Source organism: Atta cephalotes, assembly GCF_000143395.1.
Source record: "Atta cephalotes unplaced genomic scaffold scaffold00027, whole genome shotgun sequence".
NCBI lineage: Eukaryota > Metazoa > Arthropoda > Insecta > Hymenoptera > Formicidae > Atta > Atta cephalotes.
The window spans coordinates 296,137-317,208 of NW_012130091.1; the positions used below are offsets into that span (position 1 = coordinate 296,137).

At 31.7% G+C, this 21,072-nt stretch overlaps 1 protein-coding gene across 1 annotated transcript; it reads right to left on the reverse strand.

The window, feature by feature from the left end:
* Positions 1 to 3,581: 3,581 nt before the first annotated feature.
* On the reverse strand, positions 3,582 to 7,640 carry LOC105620574 (protein PFC0760c-like). The gene is made up of 7 exons (XM_012202067.1): positions 7,605 to 7,640; positions 6,693 to 7,334; positions 6,113 to 6,621; positions 5,473 to 5,972; positions 4,018 to 4,287; positions 3,757 to 3,839; positions 3,582 to 3,647 (listed from the first exon to the last, which is right to left on the reverse strand). Exons 1-7 carry the CDS (start codon positions 7,638 to 7,640, stop codon positions 3,582 to 3,584), a joined length of 2,106 nt encoding a protein of 701 aa, XP_012057457.1.
* Between the last annotated feature and the right edge of the window lie 13,432 nt (positions 7,641 to 21,072).

The window sequence follows — 21,072 nt, forward strand, 5'->3', positions numbered from 1 at the left end:
CCGAAAGATGGGAGAAAGTAGTGGCCAGCGATGGACAATACTTTGAATCATAAATGTATAACCAGTTTTTTACAATAAAGCCTCGAATTTCGGAAAAAAACGGCGGAAGCAAAGTTGTACACCTAATAACATACAGGGTGCACCAAAATCCGGACAAATCAAACAATTTCTTTAAACAAATTTTTAATGAAGAATTAAATATTACAAAAAATCCTTTTACATGGTACTTGAGGATCCCGGGAGCACAATTATTCGATAAATCCCCGAATGACGACCTCAGTCTGAAGTGTTCGCACGCACTGTAATGTAGCGCTGTCCTGCTGACAAATACTGCCTCAATAATGACATCCTTAATGACATCACATTGAAATGACTTATTTGTGACCCTTTCAATTACACTTCACGTAATAATCCAAAGGATTTAAATCTGGTTGTTGGAAGGCCAGAATGGGAGCCGAGGCGAGCAACTCGGCTTGCCCTGGCCTCAGAGAGCATTTGTTGTATCTTTAATGTGCACGATTTCTATCGAAGATCAGCAATTCAACGTATTGTTAGCTCGCTTACACCGACAATTTTCGCAACGATTGCCTTGAGTCATCCGAAATCAGCGCTTGAGCCCTTTCAATAACTGCGGGAGTCTTCGTGGTACGTTCTTTTGAGAGTTACTCTTCCTCGCTGATATACCTTTGTTGAACTGTTCTAAAGCCGTGTATTTTGCCACAACATCATAAACGGTTGATCCAAAGAATCGAATTATTTTCATTGCTGCGTCCAGCGCAACGTCTAGCGCAAAGACCTTCGATAATCGTGGCTCTTCGATTATACTCCGTACTTGGTTTCAATATCGCGGCCATTTTGAGAATATAACTGTTTACTAGAAGCATCAAGTTTTCTCGAACGTCAATAACATCTGGCGGAGGCACAATATAGCGGAAAATTTAAATTTGTTCGGATTTTGATGACGCATCCTGTATATAATAGTTCAACATCTTTACATTCAGACTGTAGTGTCACTTCACATATTTAAAGTAATGTATCAATATTACATGCTGTGTGGGTACTGAAGAGAACCCAAATCTACGGTCGAAACATATGCGCATTTCTTATACTATTGCGAATTTTTCTATTGTGCACTATTTCGATTTTATCATTGTAATGAATAATAATCATTTACGTACTTTTTGTGTTGGCTCATTTACAGATAGCTTCTACGTAATTGACTTTTTCATTCGTAATTGTTCATAAATTATGAAGTGAATGAATGACAATATGATTTTAATGGCACCAACGAACTCTTTTTTCGGCAGTTTTGTAAAATTTTTTATGTATTCCCATCTCTTTTCAATATTAATAATCGGTAAATTTAAAGGAACATTTCTGAAAAAAAAATGTAAAAGAAATGTAAATCAAAGAAACAAGTACGTCAGACCCACACTAATTCCAGAAAGCTTATTATAACGTTCAAAGTTATTATTGACATGTAGTTGATAACAAATATTGTAATTTCGTTTCCTTTTATTTATTAAGTTGCAAACAAATAGAGATTATGATTAAATCGTTTTTTCATTATCATTTTTTAGCTTAATTAACAAATACGAGTGTATAATTTCATTTCCATCCGATCTTCTTTTATTAATTTATTTAATTATGTTATATTAAAGATGTTATATTTCTGCAAAATGCAGAAAATAACTACGTTCGATTGCCATTTAAAAAAAAAATCGCTAACACTTCTTGCGTTCAATGCACTAGTGCACTTTCGCGCCAAATGTTTAACATTCAGGCTGGACGATAAACAGGAACAATATGATCATGATAACAACATATCTCAAAAAGTTTTATATTAGAACTTTGCGTCGCAATATCTCTGCTCATAGAGCGGAAATTATAGAAAAAAAAACAAAAGTACAATTCGAGTGGAAGCTATCGATTGAGCGTGCATAGAACTTGATCAGTTCAGCTATTATTGAGATTCAATAATCTCGGTCCCCCGGAACTCGCAGTTTTACGTAAAGAAATATGGTTGTCTTAGCGCTGAGACACTACTGTGTCTCCTGATCATTATTACATTGTTATAGTCTCATTCGTTTCAATAACATCGCGCCATTTATAATTTGATAATTCAAATTCTTTTATAAACGTTATTGTGAATTTTCCTAGCACACGGCAGCTAGATAGATATTGAAATTATATGTGAAATGAGATATATTCTTATAATTTTAATTTGAATTGCTCAAAATTATGTTATGTAACAGAATTACTGAAGTAAAAATTTCACTAAACATAAAGAGCACATAAGAGTTATCGCAGTGAAAAATGACGTCAATTTGATTTAGGATCGACGTTAAAGTTATCAATTTGATGATGAATCAAATTGTTGATTCGAATTAATGATAGTTCTTAATGGAACATAATTTGAATGTTACTTATCTTTAGATTTAGGATTTTTTTTATTTAGATAAGAAGAGAGACTCGAGATCCGCTTATGAACCAGGAGGCTTTAGAGAATTGAGGAATCCCTTATCTCCACCCTTAAAATAAGGAAATGAATAGGGGTGTTAACCAATTCAATATATCTCGTATTTTTCTTTTAGTACGATCTTACTCTATCACTACATGAAGAATTTATTGCCAAATATATTTATTTATTAAATAATAAAAAATTTAAAGGCTCATCTTAATGAAATTTGAAGACATCCAAATTCTAAAATCTTTTTTTTACGACTACAGGCATGATTTAATCATGAATTTTCTACTAAATTGTTTTTAATCCAAAAGCAATAAATTCATAATGGAACCAATAAATAACGTTTATTAGTTTAGCAAAAATACCACTATCTCATATTAGGCGCCTATCTCATAATAGGGGGCTTTCCTCTACATATGCACTCATTTTATTTTCATAATAGCAATCTATCCATTATAATTGATATCAATTTATAAATTTTCGTAATTACAAAATATTTTTTTAATTTACTCGGTAAATTTACTCTTTCTTTGTTATATTAAAAAAGGATTAAATGATCCATGAACAGTTGACTATAAAAAATACACAAAATAATAACTTTAATGATAAAAAATTACGTATGTATGCACATAATATTATTGAAACTTATTGAAAAAAATAATTACAAATTACTTAAACGTGATGAATATTCTTTGTAGCTGAACTAGCATACATTTGTTCTACTTGAAGTAAAATTATGTATATTTGAAATTTGGCGAAAGAGAATTTCAGTGCAATCCAGTACAGCAACAAAAAACAAGCTTATAGTTTATTCTACTATAATCGCTTATACATTGTACTTACACATGCAGTCTTATTTATTTATATTACACAACTACTGATTTATATGCATTACATACGAAAAATTAGGCATATTAAAAAAACTTAAGTAAAATGTAAACAGTAAGTGAATTGACCAATCACATAAAACTCATAAGCAGCAACAAATCCAACATTTTGATTTCCTTACTGCTTACGTTTTATTGTTTAAGTTTTTTGTGTGGCATGGCTCTTACATTTTATTTAAAAAATCCTTTACTAACGCATGATAGTATATGTTAAAACGATAATTTATTCAATTTTTTAAGAAGCCAATATCGCTCGTCATATTCTCCAATTCAGTGAACATTTGATCAAGATGCTAAAATAAAAGATATGAGATATGAATTTCCGCGTGCGTCTTCAGTAAAACATTGAAAGATTTTAAATGAATATAAAGGATATTTAACATAATTATGTGCTACACTTACATCCATTGGTTCTTCTTTGTTATCTTGTACTATTTCTGATGTCTTTGTTATAAATATTACGTTTCCATCATCGTCAACATCTTTAGCTTCATTGTTTTCTTCGATATCTTCATCATTGTCGTCGTTATCATCATCACCGTCGTCATCATTATTGTCGTCATTGTCAACGTCGTCATCATCGTCGACGTCGTCGTCGTCGTCGTCGTCGTCGTCGTCGTCGTCGTCGTCGTCGTCGTCGTCGTCGTCGTCGTCGTCGTACGTCGTCGTCGTTCGTCGTCGTCGTCGTCGTATCGTCGTCGTCGTCGTCGTCGTCGTCGTCGTCGTCGTCGTCGTCGTCGACGTCGTCGTTGTCGTCGTCGTCGTCATCGTCGTCGTCGTCGTCGTCGTCGTCATTATTATCGTTATCGTCTGACTGCATATTACACATGTCTATTTCATCATAATCTATGGGTTCTTCTTTGATTTGTGTAAGCATCGTCGTTTCCTCGGTGGCATTAGTTTGTGTTGGACATGATAATGAATTTTCCGATGTTGAAGATATTTCAGAAGAAGCCTGTGATATTTACATATTTACAAAGATAGAAGTATTAATCTTCAGGATGATCGTAAAATATGTAAATTGTGTAAAACATTCGTTTTGTCTAATTAAATATATCGAAATGTATTCCAATAGTTCAGAGTTTTCCGAAATCTTGAAAAAAATTCTCTGAGAATTCTCTGAGAAATTCTCTTATCCCCAAATTTTCCAGGTATTCTTATTCAAAATTCAAGTAAAATTAGAAAATATTTTAATGAAACTTCAAAATAAATTGAAATGCAAGTAACGTAAACAAACTACAAATTGTAAAATTAAAAAACAGGAATTTCACAATCACATTATCTATCGTTTGCTACAATTGAAGCTATGAAATCTGTGGGATAAATATAGGGAAAGTTTAAGCTTGCGGTATAGTGATGCTTATTTTTCTGCTTGATTCCTAACTGGATTAGAATCTTGCCATCGTATTGGTTGTAATACCGACAGTGTCAGTAGCTAATACAGTGACCAGAATTTATTCTAGCTAGCAATCCAGCAAGAAAACAAACATCTTGTATCACTGGCTTTACTATAATATCAATAAGTATTCCCTTCTACTGTATATGTTTTCTATTCTCACCTGTCACACTTTGACTTTTAAAATAAAAACATGCACGCACGCACGCACACGCACTGCCCGTCCGGGCGGTTTATACCAATAAAAGTAATATCAAATAAAATAAATAATCTATAAAAATATATTGCTCAATAAAAACAGAATGTTATGAACAACTTTCACATATAGTTTGTTATAATATCCTTCTTAATATATTGTACATTTACTGCTTTACTATTCCTTACTATTCCTATACATTTACGTTTATGCAATTGTAGATCTTAAATGTATGAGAAAATGTGTACCATGCTTATTGCTAATGAATTGACATCTTATATTCTTAAGAAAAAATGATGACAGAAACAATGTTTTCAAAAAGAGATCTGATTTAAATTTAAAAGTAAAATTCCAAAAATTTCTGAGTATCAATAAAATTCCATTTTAAAAAATCTAATTTTTCAGAGCGAAAGAGAAATGCTCTGAAAACTGCAGATTTTCATGATTTTCAAAAACATCCTGTTTTTAAGTGATATTTGTTTCAAATTCATAATTACAATATATAACATAATATTATTAATATAACATAATAATATTGATATTGACTTTATATCTATTACCCAGAATTGTTGTTCTTGTATTGTCTTATGATTGATAGTGATTGAAGTTGGTACCAAAGAGGAATGAGAGTTCGTATTTTCCTCAATTTGCGAGATTGATTTATTTTGTGCTTTAATGGAATTGTCTTGTAACTGTGCTTCCATATTATTTGTATCTTGATTTGCTGATGATTTATCATGATTGACTTTATCCTCTTGACTAATGTTATTTTCTTCATCTTTTGACTTGTTAACATTAGATTTAAATTCAATATGATTCATATTCTGTTCCCTTTTCACTTGTGTAATATTATTTGACTCTTCTTTAATTTTTTTAACATCAAGTTTAAGTTCTTCAGGAAGATAAGAATTGCCTTCTTTTCGACGAAATTTAACAATAATACTCCTTGTATCCCACATTAAACCATATGCTTTTTTGTAATCTGCTATCGCATCATCTACGCTATTATATCTCATAAAAGCAAATCTACAACAAAATGTAAATATAACAAGCATAATGTATAATATTGAAGATTATATATAATTACTCTATATCAATTATATAAATATTATATATAGTTCTCTCTATATGAATTATATATTTTTATATAAGGTATTCATACTCACTGTGTGTTCTTTAATTTCCGTGCTCTTGATACATCAACTCGTGCTTTTGGAAATTTGCTTTTTATTTCATTTGCCTTAATGAACGTAGATAAATTTCCTATATATAAATTGTAAGGATTTATGTCTTCGGGCTTCGTATTTCGGACATCCTCGTTTCTTACAGCTTTTTTTTCAACTTTTAAGTATCCTGTACCAAATTTGATTTTTTCTAATTCTCTCATAGCTTCATCAATATTCACATTCTTTGCCATATGAATGAAGCAATATCTTGGACCACTAGGATTTTGAAAATGTATATCTCGAATACCAGGATGAAATAATTTAACAATGTCCTTATTTAAGTCCGGATCGGGAAACTTAATTATTAAGCTCTGCGCATTAACTTTATTCTTCATATTATATTCGTTTTCAATCATCAGTGCTCTCTCTGCATCCTCTCTATTCCATGGCTTACTAGGATAGCTTTGAGACATTGGCTTTCTTTGTTTATTCTTCTTTATTATCTTTTCCTGAAAAATTTAATAATATCAGCTATATTTGTAACAAGCATGTGCATAATTAAAAATATGTTCATTAATACAATTTTTACATCTTGATCCTCCATCTCCTTGTCATGCCTCGTCATATTATTTATAATTCCTGAAGGAATGGGAGATATAGAATGGGAAGATAGAGGAACAGTCATGTGGTTTCTTATACCATCGTTTGCTGCTGCAGTATAAACATTTCTTTGCCATTGTAATCCGAGATATGTATTTTGATCAAATTGACCTTGTGATAGTCCAAAACGTACAGGCCTTTTTTTACGATGAAAATTATTTCTCTGGACATACATGTTGCTTCTATTGTGAGCAAATCTTTCGTGACGTATATAATTACCTCTCAATGACATTTCTCTCTGAATTGTATTAGTAACTTCACGTGGAGTTGGAGGTGGCATAGATGTTTGCGATGCTATCCATTGCCACGTAGGATGTACCCATGCTTGAATGGGAGTTACTTGAGAAGGCACTGATTCGAATACATGAGATGGAGGTGGAATTCTACTAGATGATAGTGACATAGGAGGTAGAGGTGGTTGCCCAGGCAAAGGTTGAGCATTAGTGGAGGATATTGACGACGACGACGACGATGACGAATAATTAGCATATGAAGGAGCATTATGTCCAAAGTTCTCTTGCTTGACAAAGACTCGTTTGCTTTCATGATTTTCCTCAGGCATCTGAAAATCAAGAAAATAGAAGTTAAAAGAGTGCATGCTCTGTGATTCATAAATTTTACAATATGTACGATCGGATATTAATTTGTTGAAACAGTATTCATTTTATAATATGAACATCGTCAATGCAATCGCATATGTTAATATTACTTAACATAAACAAAGTAACCTAGAATAACCTAGAATTAATATTAACACATGAGGACAAAAGTAAAAACATTATCATTTATATTAAAAACAGTTAAAACGAAAAGAATGTAGATTAGATATTACCGCGCGTTTCATACTGTCAGACACAAAGTGATTCATCTTTACATTGTAACGCTTTACAAATTACAATGTAAATACATCGTAATGTGAGCATGACAAGTATAGCATAACGTAGCCACGAAGATGCCAGAACTGTCAGAAGATATAAAGATTGCCAACCCTTCCGTGCGTACGCGCCCATCACAATCACGGAATAAAAAGAAGGAGACCAAACTAGAGTACCTATAATAAGAGTACGGTCATCAGGGTAACGATCGGTGATTGGTCCGCCAAATTGAAACAAAAGCGGAAGTTGCGTGCCCATTTGTACTATTAGTGTATAAGGCAGAAAGATAGTGACACTTTTTTTTCTATGATTTTTGGCATACCCAAACATTTTCAGAGTGCAATTCATCATCTATCCATGCATGTGACGAGCGGTTATGATAGCTATCAAAGTCATACCAAGTAGAAGTAACATGATGAAGTTAATTCTAGTACATATTGTTATTTTTTGGTTATCTTTCCGTTAATACTAGGGTTTGTGAAACGCTGTAACTTTATCACGCTATATCTCTAAGTATCAATCATAAAACTTTATCCCTAGGATGAAAAGTGAAAAGTGAAAATTTTTATCATTAATTTCAATGCTTCAAAGAAATTTTATTCGGAAAAATTCGCAAAAAATAATTTGAATAAAAAAATTTTCAAATTTTTAAATTTAATATTCAAGTAAAGTCTGTTTTTTTAGTTGATTTTTTGGACTAATAAAAAAAATAGTCCGATTGAATCACTCAAAAAAGTATAATTATTTGAACTATCGAAAATCGATATTTTTGAAGAATCTACATAAATTTACAATTAATAAATAAAATTTTATTATTTGAACAATATACAATAAAAGAGTAATAATATAAATAAAGATAAAGGATTGTACATGTATAAATATTATTATAGTATGTATAATTAAATTTATTTAGGATTTAGTTTAGGAGATGATGCAACACTCTAAAGCAATCAATCCGCCCCGGTCGAGCGATCTCCGAAGACTTACAGAAATTCTAAAATTTCTATTATTTATTATATTAAAATATAATTTTTTTTAGTTTTACATTTTCGTGTACTTACTTTTACATTATCCATTTTTTATATTATCCGAAATTCGTAAAGTAAAAGTATATTTAATAAAAAATTAAGAAGGAACGTAAACTTACAAGTTACATGTGGATCCAAAATACCCTCTTTAGTGCAATCTCATATCGAAAATAACGCAAACAAAAAATACTTTTGCAGGCTTATCATATCTATGGACAGTTAAAGTTTTTTTTCAGCCTCAATTCGAGTCTTCAATTATAAAAAAGTTGCAGCAATGTAAAAAATCGCAGGGTACGTTGAACCCATGAATACTAGAGTTAAGAAATGTATCTTGCGCGCCGCGAAAAAATATCAATTGGCAATTAGATATCGCAAGATTAGCATAAGTTTAAAAGAATAAACCAATTAGATTGGTTTTATAAATTTATTTGCATCCTTTACGCAAGTTTAACATTAATAATTAAATAAGATTACAAATAATAAATTATAATATGTAATAAAATTATATATTATATAATAATTTTTCATGCAAACTGTTTTTAATCGGGATTCTAAATACAGAATAGCATTTTCATTTTCAGGATATTTTGTGGATAATATGGATAATATAGATAACTATTCAGTTATCTATATTATCCAAAAAATATAATATGGATAACTACTCAGTTGAGTTTTATCCTGATTTGCAGCCATGTCATATATCTTCCTATTTTAAAATGCTCGCGAATAAATCTATCTCAAGTGTATTTATATTTAAATATATATTTATATTTAATTTATATTTAATTTATATTTAAATATACTAATATAATAATTATAATAATAATTATAATACTAATAATTATAATAATAATTATAATACTAATATAATAATTATAATAATATAAAAATATTATTGATTAATATAAAATTTAAACTAGAAAAATTATAATTATTATATTAACATATAATTTAAGTATAAATACGTCTGAGATAGATTTATACATGCGCATTTTAAAATAGGAAAATTTATAATAAGTTGCAAATCAGGATGAAACACTGCCAAGTAGTCATCTTTATCCGCAAAAATGTCCTGAAGATGAAAATGCTATTCTGTAATCAGGATCACAAACAGTTACATTTTGCAATTACAATTTAAAAAATTATTAATATATATATAATTTTATTACGTATTCCAGATAGCTATTTACGTTTTGACAACGATATCGTAAACATATATTGAATTCGTTATCAAGATATTTGAAACGTGTCTGGGTACAGAGTATTTCTTTAGAATCTACTATGTTCACAATTTCTCATTCCATAAACTTTCGCAGGGAGCTTCTAGTGATATCGTAATTATTCTGACATGTATGTCTTCACTATATCTCCAGTACGTCTCTACACACTGAGAGAAAAAAATGATTAAAAGTACGTAGAATCATACATCATTACTACCAAGATTTAGAAATTGGAAAGCAAAATTAAATTATTAATCATATGATAAACATATTATTAATAGTTTTAAACGAAATATTGGGAGTATAAATTAGTTCGGTCCGTTCCCCTAAAGATGGCTCCAGCTGTTGTGAATGGTTCATAGTGACAGCTGATTTTGGCGGTTTCAAAGAGGTTAAACTGCTAATAATATTCAGTTTACATCACTTTGAGTTTCATACCTTGATTTTTACTGTGTTTGAAATATCGAATTTTGTGTTAACTAAGCAGCATTTGCGGAGGATTTGATTTTCTGCTTTAATTGGAAGAAAAGTGCGGCTGAAGTGCCATCGAATGCTTGTCGAAGTTTATGGTGACACTGCTCCAACTGATAAACCATGTAGGGAATGATTTTGACGTTTCAAAGATGGAGATTTCAGCGTTGAAGACAAGCCTCACTCTGGACAGCCAAAAAAATTCGAAGACAAAAAATTAGAGGCATTACTCGAAGAAAATCAGAGTCAAAGGAGCTTGCAGAATCATTGGGAGTAACTCAACAAGGCGTTTCTGTACGATTGAGAGCTATGGGAATGATTCAAAAACAAGGAAATTAGATGTCTTATGAACTGAAACCGAGAGACGTTGAAAGGCGATTTTTCACTTGCGAACAGCTGATTCAAAGACAACAGAGAAAAGGTTTTTTTGAATCGGATTGTGACTGAAGATGAGAAATGGATATTCTACGACAATGCCAAGAAGAAAAAACTATGCTAAGCCCATCAATCGTTGTCATCGACTTCAACATCAACATCACGGCCGAACATTTATAGTTCGAAGATCATGCTCTGTATTTAGTAGGACCAAAAGAGTCTTGTTTATTATGAGCTGCTGAAACCTGGCGATTCCATTATGAGCGATCAGTATCGGCTACAATTGGTTCGTTTGAGCCATCGTGAGAAAAACGGCCAGAATACGAGCAAAGATATGATAAAGTTATTCTTCTTCATGACAACGCTCGGCCTCATGTCGCTAAAGTCGCTAAAAAAATATTTGGAAACACTCAAATGGGATGTTTTACAAATGGGATGTTATGGCACCCGCTGTATTCTCCGGACATTGCTTCTTCTGATTATTGGTTGTTCCGAAGGATGCAACAAGTCATCGGTTCACTTCTTTCGCAGAATTCGAAAATTGCCTAAGAGATGGGAAAAAGTAGTAGGCAGCGATGAACAATACTTAATTAATTGATCTGTTCATTTATTTTGTTTTGAAATAAATGCATTTTTGAAAAAAACAAAAAAACGGACCGAACTAATTTGTACTTTCAATAATTGATAATTGTGATCAAACAATCCCTTTTATGTAACAAAAAGATTACAGAGTTATATTTTAACGAAAAAAATCACTTTTTTATTATTTACTTTTGATTTTTCCAATTCTATTTATTATTTTCTATTTTGCATACCTATATTCTATCTTATTAACTACTAACTTAAATTATTGAAAAACGCATCGCATTGAGGAGATTTGAACGATTTCTAAAATAGTAGTCTAATACATTTACGTTGAGCTACGCTTGCACGCTTGTGATCGAGTTACTGCCAACGTTACTTATATTTTCTATTGTAATCATTTTCATGCCTCTGCTGACCATTTAATATTATTAATATTTGAGGAGATTACATGGAAGCAAAATAATACGCTGGTATTTATTAATTTAATTAGAAAATTATCCTTAATCTCGCTGCGATCTGAGTGTTGCATGTTTTATTTTTTGAGCATAAGTGTGACGAGCAAAGATATGATACGAGCTTTGACTATCATATAATTCTTATTCTTACAGTTTTTTTTTTAAGGAAATTATTATGTAAAATTATTATGTATGTAAATGTAGTCAAATATATTATTACTATAGTATTGCCAAACATTTAGTGCAAATAATTACTTTTACAATTATTTTCTTTTTAGTTTTTATAATATAAATAGTAAATTTATAGTTTTAGAAGTTCAGTGTAAAATAGTGTGTGTGCTATTAATATAATCACACACACTATTTGAAAATGAATGGTTTTTCCATTTTTGAAGTTATATTTTTTAGTTATTGTTACCACATGTATATAGTAAGCGAATGTTGAAAAAAAATGGTTATATTCATTATTATTATGATTGCAATTATCATATAAAAATGATTATTTTACTTATCATACGTATTTTCATATTTTGCTATATTAATATTTTAAATTATCATAATTTATAGTACAATTTTTGTCCGGTTTGATAGAACTATAATATATATACTATATGTAAGGTTATTGTTACTAACATTATAGCACTAATAACAATAAAACTGATGCTCCTAACCATAATTATTTTATCATGCAATTATAGTCATAAATACGATATACTTTTCTCTCAGTGCAATATCTGCATTATCATAGTGATGTCTCTAATCTATGTCATGTATGCATGTATATATGCAGTATATACTCACATACATATATGTATGGGGCATTCCATTCCAAGTGTGCCTTTTCCTGTGAACTTTTGGATTTTTAATTTGGCTGAAATTTTAATATATTATAGTACTCGTCGCAAGAAGTTGCCATGATTTTTTCCAAATTTTTTTATCAACACAGTCATGAGATATGAATTTTGAAAAAAATAATTTTTATAATAATAAACTATTACTATAAAAATTACTATAAAAAATGAATATTGAATCTTAATATGATATCATATGCTGTCTGGGATTATAATTTCATTACATGTTATCTTATTTTAATAAATTTATAAAATAAATTCATCTAATTGATTTACTCTTTTAAACTTATGCTGATCTTACGATATCCAAATGATTTTTTTTCGCGGCACATAAGATACGTTTCTTGACTTCACCAAATGGATACCGCTTAAGTCTTGCTTAAAATCAAAGTAATGTTGGTGCAATTAGACCTTAGACAGCTATCATAAAATCGCTCGTCACTTGCATCGATAAATGGCGAATCGCATTCTGAAAATTTTTATTCCAAAAATCATTGAAAAAAAAAGTATTGCTATCTTTCTGCCCATGATTGTACAATCAGTTACTAAGACGGATATTCATAGTCAGATCTTATATTCAAGATCTTAAGTATGATCTTAAGAAGTCACAAACCAATCAGAAGGCTGCTAGTGTCTTAAGACATTACTTAAGATAGTTTTAAAATAAGAATCGACTATGAATACCGGCTTAAAAGGCTTGCAATACTTTTTAATTCGATGGTTTTCAGAACGCGCAAAAATTCTGACAGAGCTCACCACCATCTCTGAACGCCTATAGTCAGCAGTTATGATGGGTTATGATAACATCAAAGTGATGCGCAGAATTGCTCACAGTGAAATGAAAAAAATGTATTTATGCGCAGCGGAAAATTCTTAAGATACTCTTCGGATAGCATAAAATATATCGTAATAATGAAGTAAATGCTAAATTCGTTTTAATAATATTAAATTATAAATTTATTTGTATTTTATAAATAATATGTTATTTATAAAAATAACATGTTTATTATTATTAAATATTCAAAAATTAAAAGTATAAGTAAATATTATAACATAATATTTATTTAACTCAATAATAGTATTTAACTCAATAATAATAACTGAACAAAATCCTGACTCTTGAACTGAAATGTAAGTTTAATAATTGCTGCGTTATTCGTCTTGGACGCTCTAGTATCAGCCAAGAATTTATATGGTTCGAATTGTCGGACTAATCTGTATATTATGCTCTTTTGCAATATATCAAATATATTTTTTAAAATTTATGCTAGATACAATATCACACAAACACATTAAAGGATATCTTAACATTACATAATTTTGAAATGTCTGTATATGTTAATCCAGTATTTGCATACGCCAATATTTTACCTCTAATATGCTGTGGAATAGGGTCAGGCATTTTTATGTTATTTATAATTGATGATAAATGACTTATTTGATGACAAATTTGATTAACAAATTAGATGACAATAAATATTCAAAACAATGAAACAAAAATAATTGAATTTAATTCAATTATTACTGCTGAGAAAGATCAATAATTATTAAACTTAGTGCAAGAGCTCGGATTCTACTTAGCAGTAGCGCAAGTCGATTTAAATTATTGCACAGCAACTATGCGGCATAGGTGATGGAAACAAGGATATCATCATATATCTGCTCATGTGAGAAATTAACAGAATGCCACAAAGAGTAAGGCCTTTGCCTTAGAACATTTAGTAAGAGCAAGAGTAGATGGAATACTATCTTTTCGGATGAAAAGATACTTTCGACGGATGAATCTGGGCGTGCGACTAGTGAATGAAAGGAACTAGATATTCGGAAAAGAATGTTTGTTTCCGCGAACAAAATGATCGCATCACATTGGCATTTTGGGGCTGTATATCCTCACATGGTCTTGAGCCATTGATTCGTATCACACTACACATGAACGGCGAGAAATACGTTCACATTTTATCTCATATGATGATGCCATATATTCGGGAGACGTTTTCTAGTATACCTCGTATTCCTTTTGTTCAGAATAATTCACCGGGCGAGAGTGGTTCAGGATTGGTTGACAACCTTGAGACATTGAATTGGCCAGCCAAATCTCCAGATATGAATGTGATTGAAAATCTTTGGGGTATTATTGTTCAGGAATGGAACCTTCAATTTTGACATAACCGCGAGGCATTGGCAAAACATATCATCAATATATGGAAGGATTTTCGACAAGGTCCGCGTTATTCCAAAATTTAGCTGCATCAGTGCCTCAAAGATTAAATGGAATAATAGAGAATCATGGAAGTGTCACACGATACTAATATTATTCCGAACAATATAGAATATTTCAGCAACATTTGTATTACTTATTGTTTATTTGTCAATAATTAATAGTTAATATGTTAATAGTATTTATTGTTTATTTTTTATTATTTAGAACATTTATTGTTTATTCATTTGCGACAGTAAAGAACAAGATCCATTGCTCTTATTACTCATCGACGTTGCAGGTAGAAATATATAACTTAATTAAAATATTACTATAAATTAAAAATACATAATTAAAATATAAAGTATCAGCAAATACAATATTAAGAAATAAATGATTATATTAATACGTAATTTAGATAGAACTTAATCGATTCTCCTGTTCCCTTAGAAATATAAGAAAATTGCTTCTGATAACTCATGACATCGGCGACACATGCATAGGCAAAAGATTGCGTAAAATTTTTCCATTTGCCTTGATATGACAGGCTCGCTAAAATTGATCCCGACGAAGTGATCGGTCTCGGAAAAGTGATCGATCGTTGAATTTGTTGTGAAAGCGAATTTGTGTATTATTATTGTGTGTAAAATTTGTGTATTATTATTGAGTTAAATAATAATATTATGTTATTTTATTTTTTTAATTTTTGAATTTTTAATAATAATAAACATGTTATTTTTGAAAATATAAATAAATTTATAAAACAAATTTAGCGTTTACTTTATTATTATTTATCACGATATATTTTATTCGAAGGATATGTTAAAAATCTTCCGCTATGCACAAATACATTTTTTTCAATTCACTGTGTACAAGACAATTCTGCATCACTTTGACGATTACCATAACTCATCATAACCGTTGACTATAGGCATTCCGAGGTGATCCCTCTATCAAAATTTTTGCGCGTTCTGAAAATCTCAAATTAAAAAAAATGTTGCAACCTTTTAGTAACTGACATACATACATACAATGTATACTCTTTACATAGCCATTTACATTGTTTCGAGCGAGTTTCCTGTGTGTCAGAGATGAGTTGTTCGTTTACTGGTCATTTTATTTGGCGAGTCATTCAAATTGAGAAAAAGCAGAGGTGAGTAGCGAATGGATTGCAGTGGAATTATATTCTTTCAATGAAATAAGAACGTGAATTTCTTGTGTAGTCATTATAACTTAATCTATTTGTTTGTAAACACAGAGCTATAATGTCTGGCTGTGTAGATTAGTGCATAAATTCTGCGAAAAAGGATTTTAAGTATCATTTTCCTCGAGATCCAAAAAGACGAAAAATTTGGGCTGAAACACTGGACTCCGTCTATTAATAATTCAGTGTTATGTGAGGTTAGTAAGAATTTGCTTTTGTAATTTTTTAATATAAATAAGTTATTAAATAATGTATGTTGTATATTATTTCAGGTACATTTTAATGCAGAAATGTGGACTGAATCGAAGATTGGAACAGCAAGCCTACTGAAAAAAGAAGCTATTCGAATTATGTTTAGTAAACTCGTAGTTCAAAATACACAGGAAGGTATATATAGGATATATTGATTTTATGGAAAATTAGGAATGTCATGATTTCCTTAAGCAACCGTATTTACTCAGTATCTTTTCCATAGGTTGTCTACATTAGACTCTCTCGTCGGCGCCTATTCCTGCAGAATGCCTCGCAGGACACTCGCGATTCGTGAATTGTGTGTATTAATGTACGGGGTTTTCCTATTGGCTGCGCTACATAGCCGTGTGGGAATCAGGACCCGCGTAGAGTATAGGCTCTAAATAAACTAAATAAACTAAAAATCCTATAACTCGTCTATCCTGACGCGCTGACCGTCACGTATGCTTTTAAGGTTTATGAAATTAACAGAAATTATATTAGTGATATATTTCACATTATAATATAGAACACAGCTTAGAACTAATCTTATCTTACTAAATCACTGATCTTAATTCTAATTGATTTGATCGCGTATCCATGTTTTCATCCGGTCTGCGGATACCATACCATACGTTATACAGTTTGTGTAATCTGGAATCCAAGAAATATCGGTTATAACGTATCGGTCTGCACTTAATACTTTACTTACAACATAGAGACCTTTATATTTCGAGATTAGCTTTTTATTCGCATCAACGATGGTGTCTACGTTGATTATGTCCACATAATCGCCAATTTAGTATGTCGTCGTGATTTTCCGAGATTTATTGTACATTTTCTCGTTTGCTATTTGATTCTCTATCATTTTACATGACGCTGCTTCTCGCAGTTCGACCAGATTTCGATCTTTTGCCTGACTATCTAAGCTTAAACGTAAAAGATCGTCTATCTTTCCTAATTGATCTAATCAATATAACATTTGCTAGGAATATTCCTAGTAGATCTGTAAACAGTATTATTAATTGCAAATTCGGCTTGACTAATTATTTGGTCCTATTTATTGGGAGAATCACTTAATTTTGCTAGGCTTAAGACTCGATTTAGTCTTTCAACTTGTCCATTAGCATGCGGAGTACCGTGGCTATCAGAATATGATCAACATATTCTTTCTTTAAGAAATTCTTGAATTCACTCGATGTGAATGCGCTACCTCGATCGCTTACAATTTGTCATGGCTTACTGTAATTTCGGAAATATTCCTTTAAATATTTTATAGCTTCATTAGAATTCGTAGTTTTACAGGGATATAAACGCAGACATTTGATGAATGCGTCTACAACAGATAAGACAAACTTATAACCTCGACTCGTTTTTTCCAAAGGTCCGTAATGATCTATGTGACAGGTTTGAAATGGTAGCTTCCGCTTCGGAATACTGTGTAAATACCTTTCTGGTCATCCACTCAATAGGGAATATTCAATGCATTTAAGACAATTCTTTATGTAACTTTTCATTTTCACTTGAGAAACCAAAGATCTTTGTAATCAAAAATCTTTGTATTCACGATTACTTTGCTCGCTCCTGCATGTCCAATGTTGTCACGTACGCATGATGTTGTTTCTATTACCTCTGGCATAAAATAACAACTTGTTTTTATTGATTTTTCGATATACGAGGCCATCTCTAAGCTCATACAGTTTATCTTTTTCGCTCTTTTTCAAAATTCCTTCCTTTTCGATCGCGGATTTTACAGATCTCTGTATCTTGAGTTTGTTTTATATTATAGATAACACTTGTTCAAAAATATTTTCTTCTAATACTATCATAAGATACTGTTACATCGGCTCAGTTACATCGGCGCGTCTACATGCTTACCCGGTCGATGTATTACTTCGTAATCATACTGTTGTAGGAACATTACCCAACGCGCGATTCTCGGATAATATTAATATTTTGTCTGCTAAAGATAAGGCGAAAGCTGTCGCAATCTGTGACAATTTTGAAATGAATGCCCGAGAAATAAACGTGGAAATGGAATCTCTTAATCGCATATATAGCAGCTAGACATTCCAACTCGAAGCTGGAATATTTAGATTCCGCCGGGTTCGATGGCTGATATTGGTCGGATCTTCTCCATCCTGCTATCGTAATAGGATAGCGCCAAATCCATTCGCACTCGCATCATAATGCAATTCTGTTTTCGCGATAGGACAGTAGATTAATAATATCGAATGATTAGATAGGCGCGCTTCGAAGGCTTTATCTTCTTTCGCCGAACTTGAACACGATATCTTTTTTAATCAATTCGTACAGCGGTTTCGCTAATAATCGAGGACTTTGGAATAAATTTTCGAAAGTAACTCACAAGTCCTATGAAGCGCTGTACGTTTTTCATGTTACACATCGAGTAAGATTGATAACAGATTCGACATTTTCCGCGCTTAGTTGAATATCATTTTTAGTTGAATATCAATTAAGTATCGTGCAATGTATTCGTGCAGTGATTAAACATCTATATATCTGAAAGATTTAACGCCGAAAGAAATCAAAGCTGAGTTGAATAATGTTCATAGCATATCTGCGTTTGCGATTGTATGCAATTGGGTAAATGAATTTAAATGTGATCGTACATCCACATGTGATGCACCTGATCCTCATTGGACCTCGGGTACAATTGAGGCTGTTGCGCCAGAAATCATCGATAAAGTCTACGATATTATTTTGACTGATCGACGAGTGAAAGTGCGCGAGCTTGTTAAGACAATAGGCATATCACATGGTACAGTGATTTCAATTTTGCAAGAACAATTGAAAAAGCTATTGGTAAGATGGATGCGTTTGCTCACTGTGGACCATAAGCGAGACTGATGATTTCAGAACAAATGTTTGGAGATGTTTCAACGTAATCCAAATGAATTTCTGCGTTTCGCTTTTCGATTCATTACTGAGGAAATATGGATTCATTACTTCATATTCGAGACAAAGGAACAGTCAAAATAATGGATTTCATCGAGTGAACCAGCTCCGAAGAAGGCGAAAATCGTAAAATTGAAAGATAAGCGGAAAGGTAATGGCCACAGTTTTTTGGGATGTACGCGGTATAATTCATATCGATTATTTTCCGTCGAAGCAAACGATCAATGGCGATTACTACAGCCTTATTAAATCGTTTTAACAACATTTTAAAGAAAAAACGTCCTCATTTGACGAAGAAGAAAGTGCTCTTTCATCAAGACAATGCACGGGTTCACATGTGCCTGGCACCGATGGCCAAATTCAACGAATTCTTCTCCATCCAGCATTCGCCAGATTTAGCCCCCTACGATTATTTCCTGTTTCCAAATCTGAAGAAATGGTTCGGAGAAAAGAGATTCACCACCAGAGAGCAGCGCCGAAACAGACTTATTTTGACGGCTTGGACAAATCATATTATTCGGACGGCTTGAAAAAATTGGAGAATCGTTGGATCAAGTGTATCGAACTGAAAGGAGATTATGTTGAGAAATAAAAATGAATCGATCAAAAAAATGTGTTTTACTATGTTTTTCTAAAAACTTATTGACTTGCCCTCGTAAAACAACACGGTTGCGTTCTACTAAACGCACCCATTGTTATATGTACAATTTCAGTTTTGTACTTCAGGATTACGTTCCAAAACTTCTTTTTCGAAGAAAATTTTACGAAATATATACTACACCTATACTATAGCATGTAGAGTAGAATCTTCGGAGAGGAAGTTTTTGAACATAGCCTAGGTTGTGTTCCAAAATTTACTAGAGTCTCTAGAAACCAAAGTCTGGCTATGCTCTAAAAATGGCGTGCGTGTCCGAAATATGTTTTTGCTCTCAATCGGTGATATGAATGTATGTGCATTCTCGATTGGTACTGTTATATTGTGTGGGCACGTTAATCACAAGAAAGAATGGAGGGATGGCCAGAGGGCCATCCTTTATGCCATCCATTATGGATTTTGAAAGGAAGTGAAAATTACAAAAGTGAGCAAAGATTACTAGATATTGACCAATTAAATTACGAATACTCTAGTTAATTTGATGACTTTTTTTGTAAATTTCACCTCATTTGAAGATACACAATCGACCCCCCGATTTTGGTATTCTAAGAATATTAAAATTTATTACCAGAGCCCCTATTCTTGAAAAGTATCGCCTACGAAAAATTATGGAAATGCTATGATGATGTTACAAATACTATAGTACATCCCTAATTTTTCGTATGCAATATGTTTTGAGAATAGAGCCCCAATACTAAAAATCTATAGTTTACGTTACGTACATTATACATTTTCAGCTGGCAGTAAATTTTTGAACATAGTCTCAGTTTTACACTTCACATTTGAAAATGCACGCGTGTTTCGATGCATTTCTGATTTTGTCTCATTCTCGCTCTGTTGCAAACGCGCATTTTCAAATGTAAAGTATAAAACTGAATTTATATGTACATATACTAACGGGTGCGTTCAATAAAATTTTATGAACGTCTGCTGAAATATAAGACCATCCCTCTAGATCTTAAAATATAATTTAATTAGCGCGAAGAAAATTTTCAACAATTGCAAAATTCTGCTAAATACAGAGAGAGAGGAGGGGGGGAGGGGAGGAAGAAAGGGAGGGGGAGGAAAGAGAGAGAGAGAGAGAGAGAGAGAGAGAGAGAGAGAGAGAGAGAGAGAGAGAGAGAGAGAGAGAGAGAGTAGTAGTAGTAAGTAAGTAAGTAAGTAATAAAGTAATAAACGTAATAATAAACGTAATAAACGTAAAGTAAAGTAAGTAAAGTTAAAGTTAAAGTTA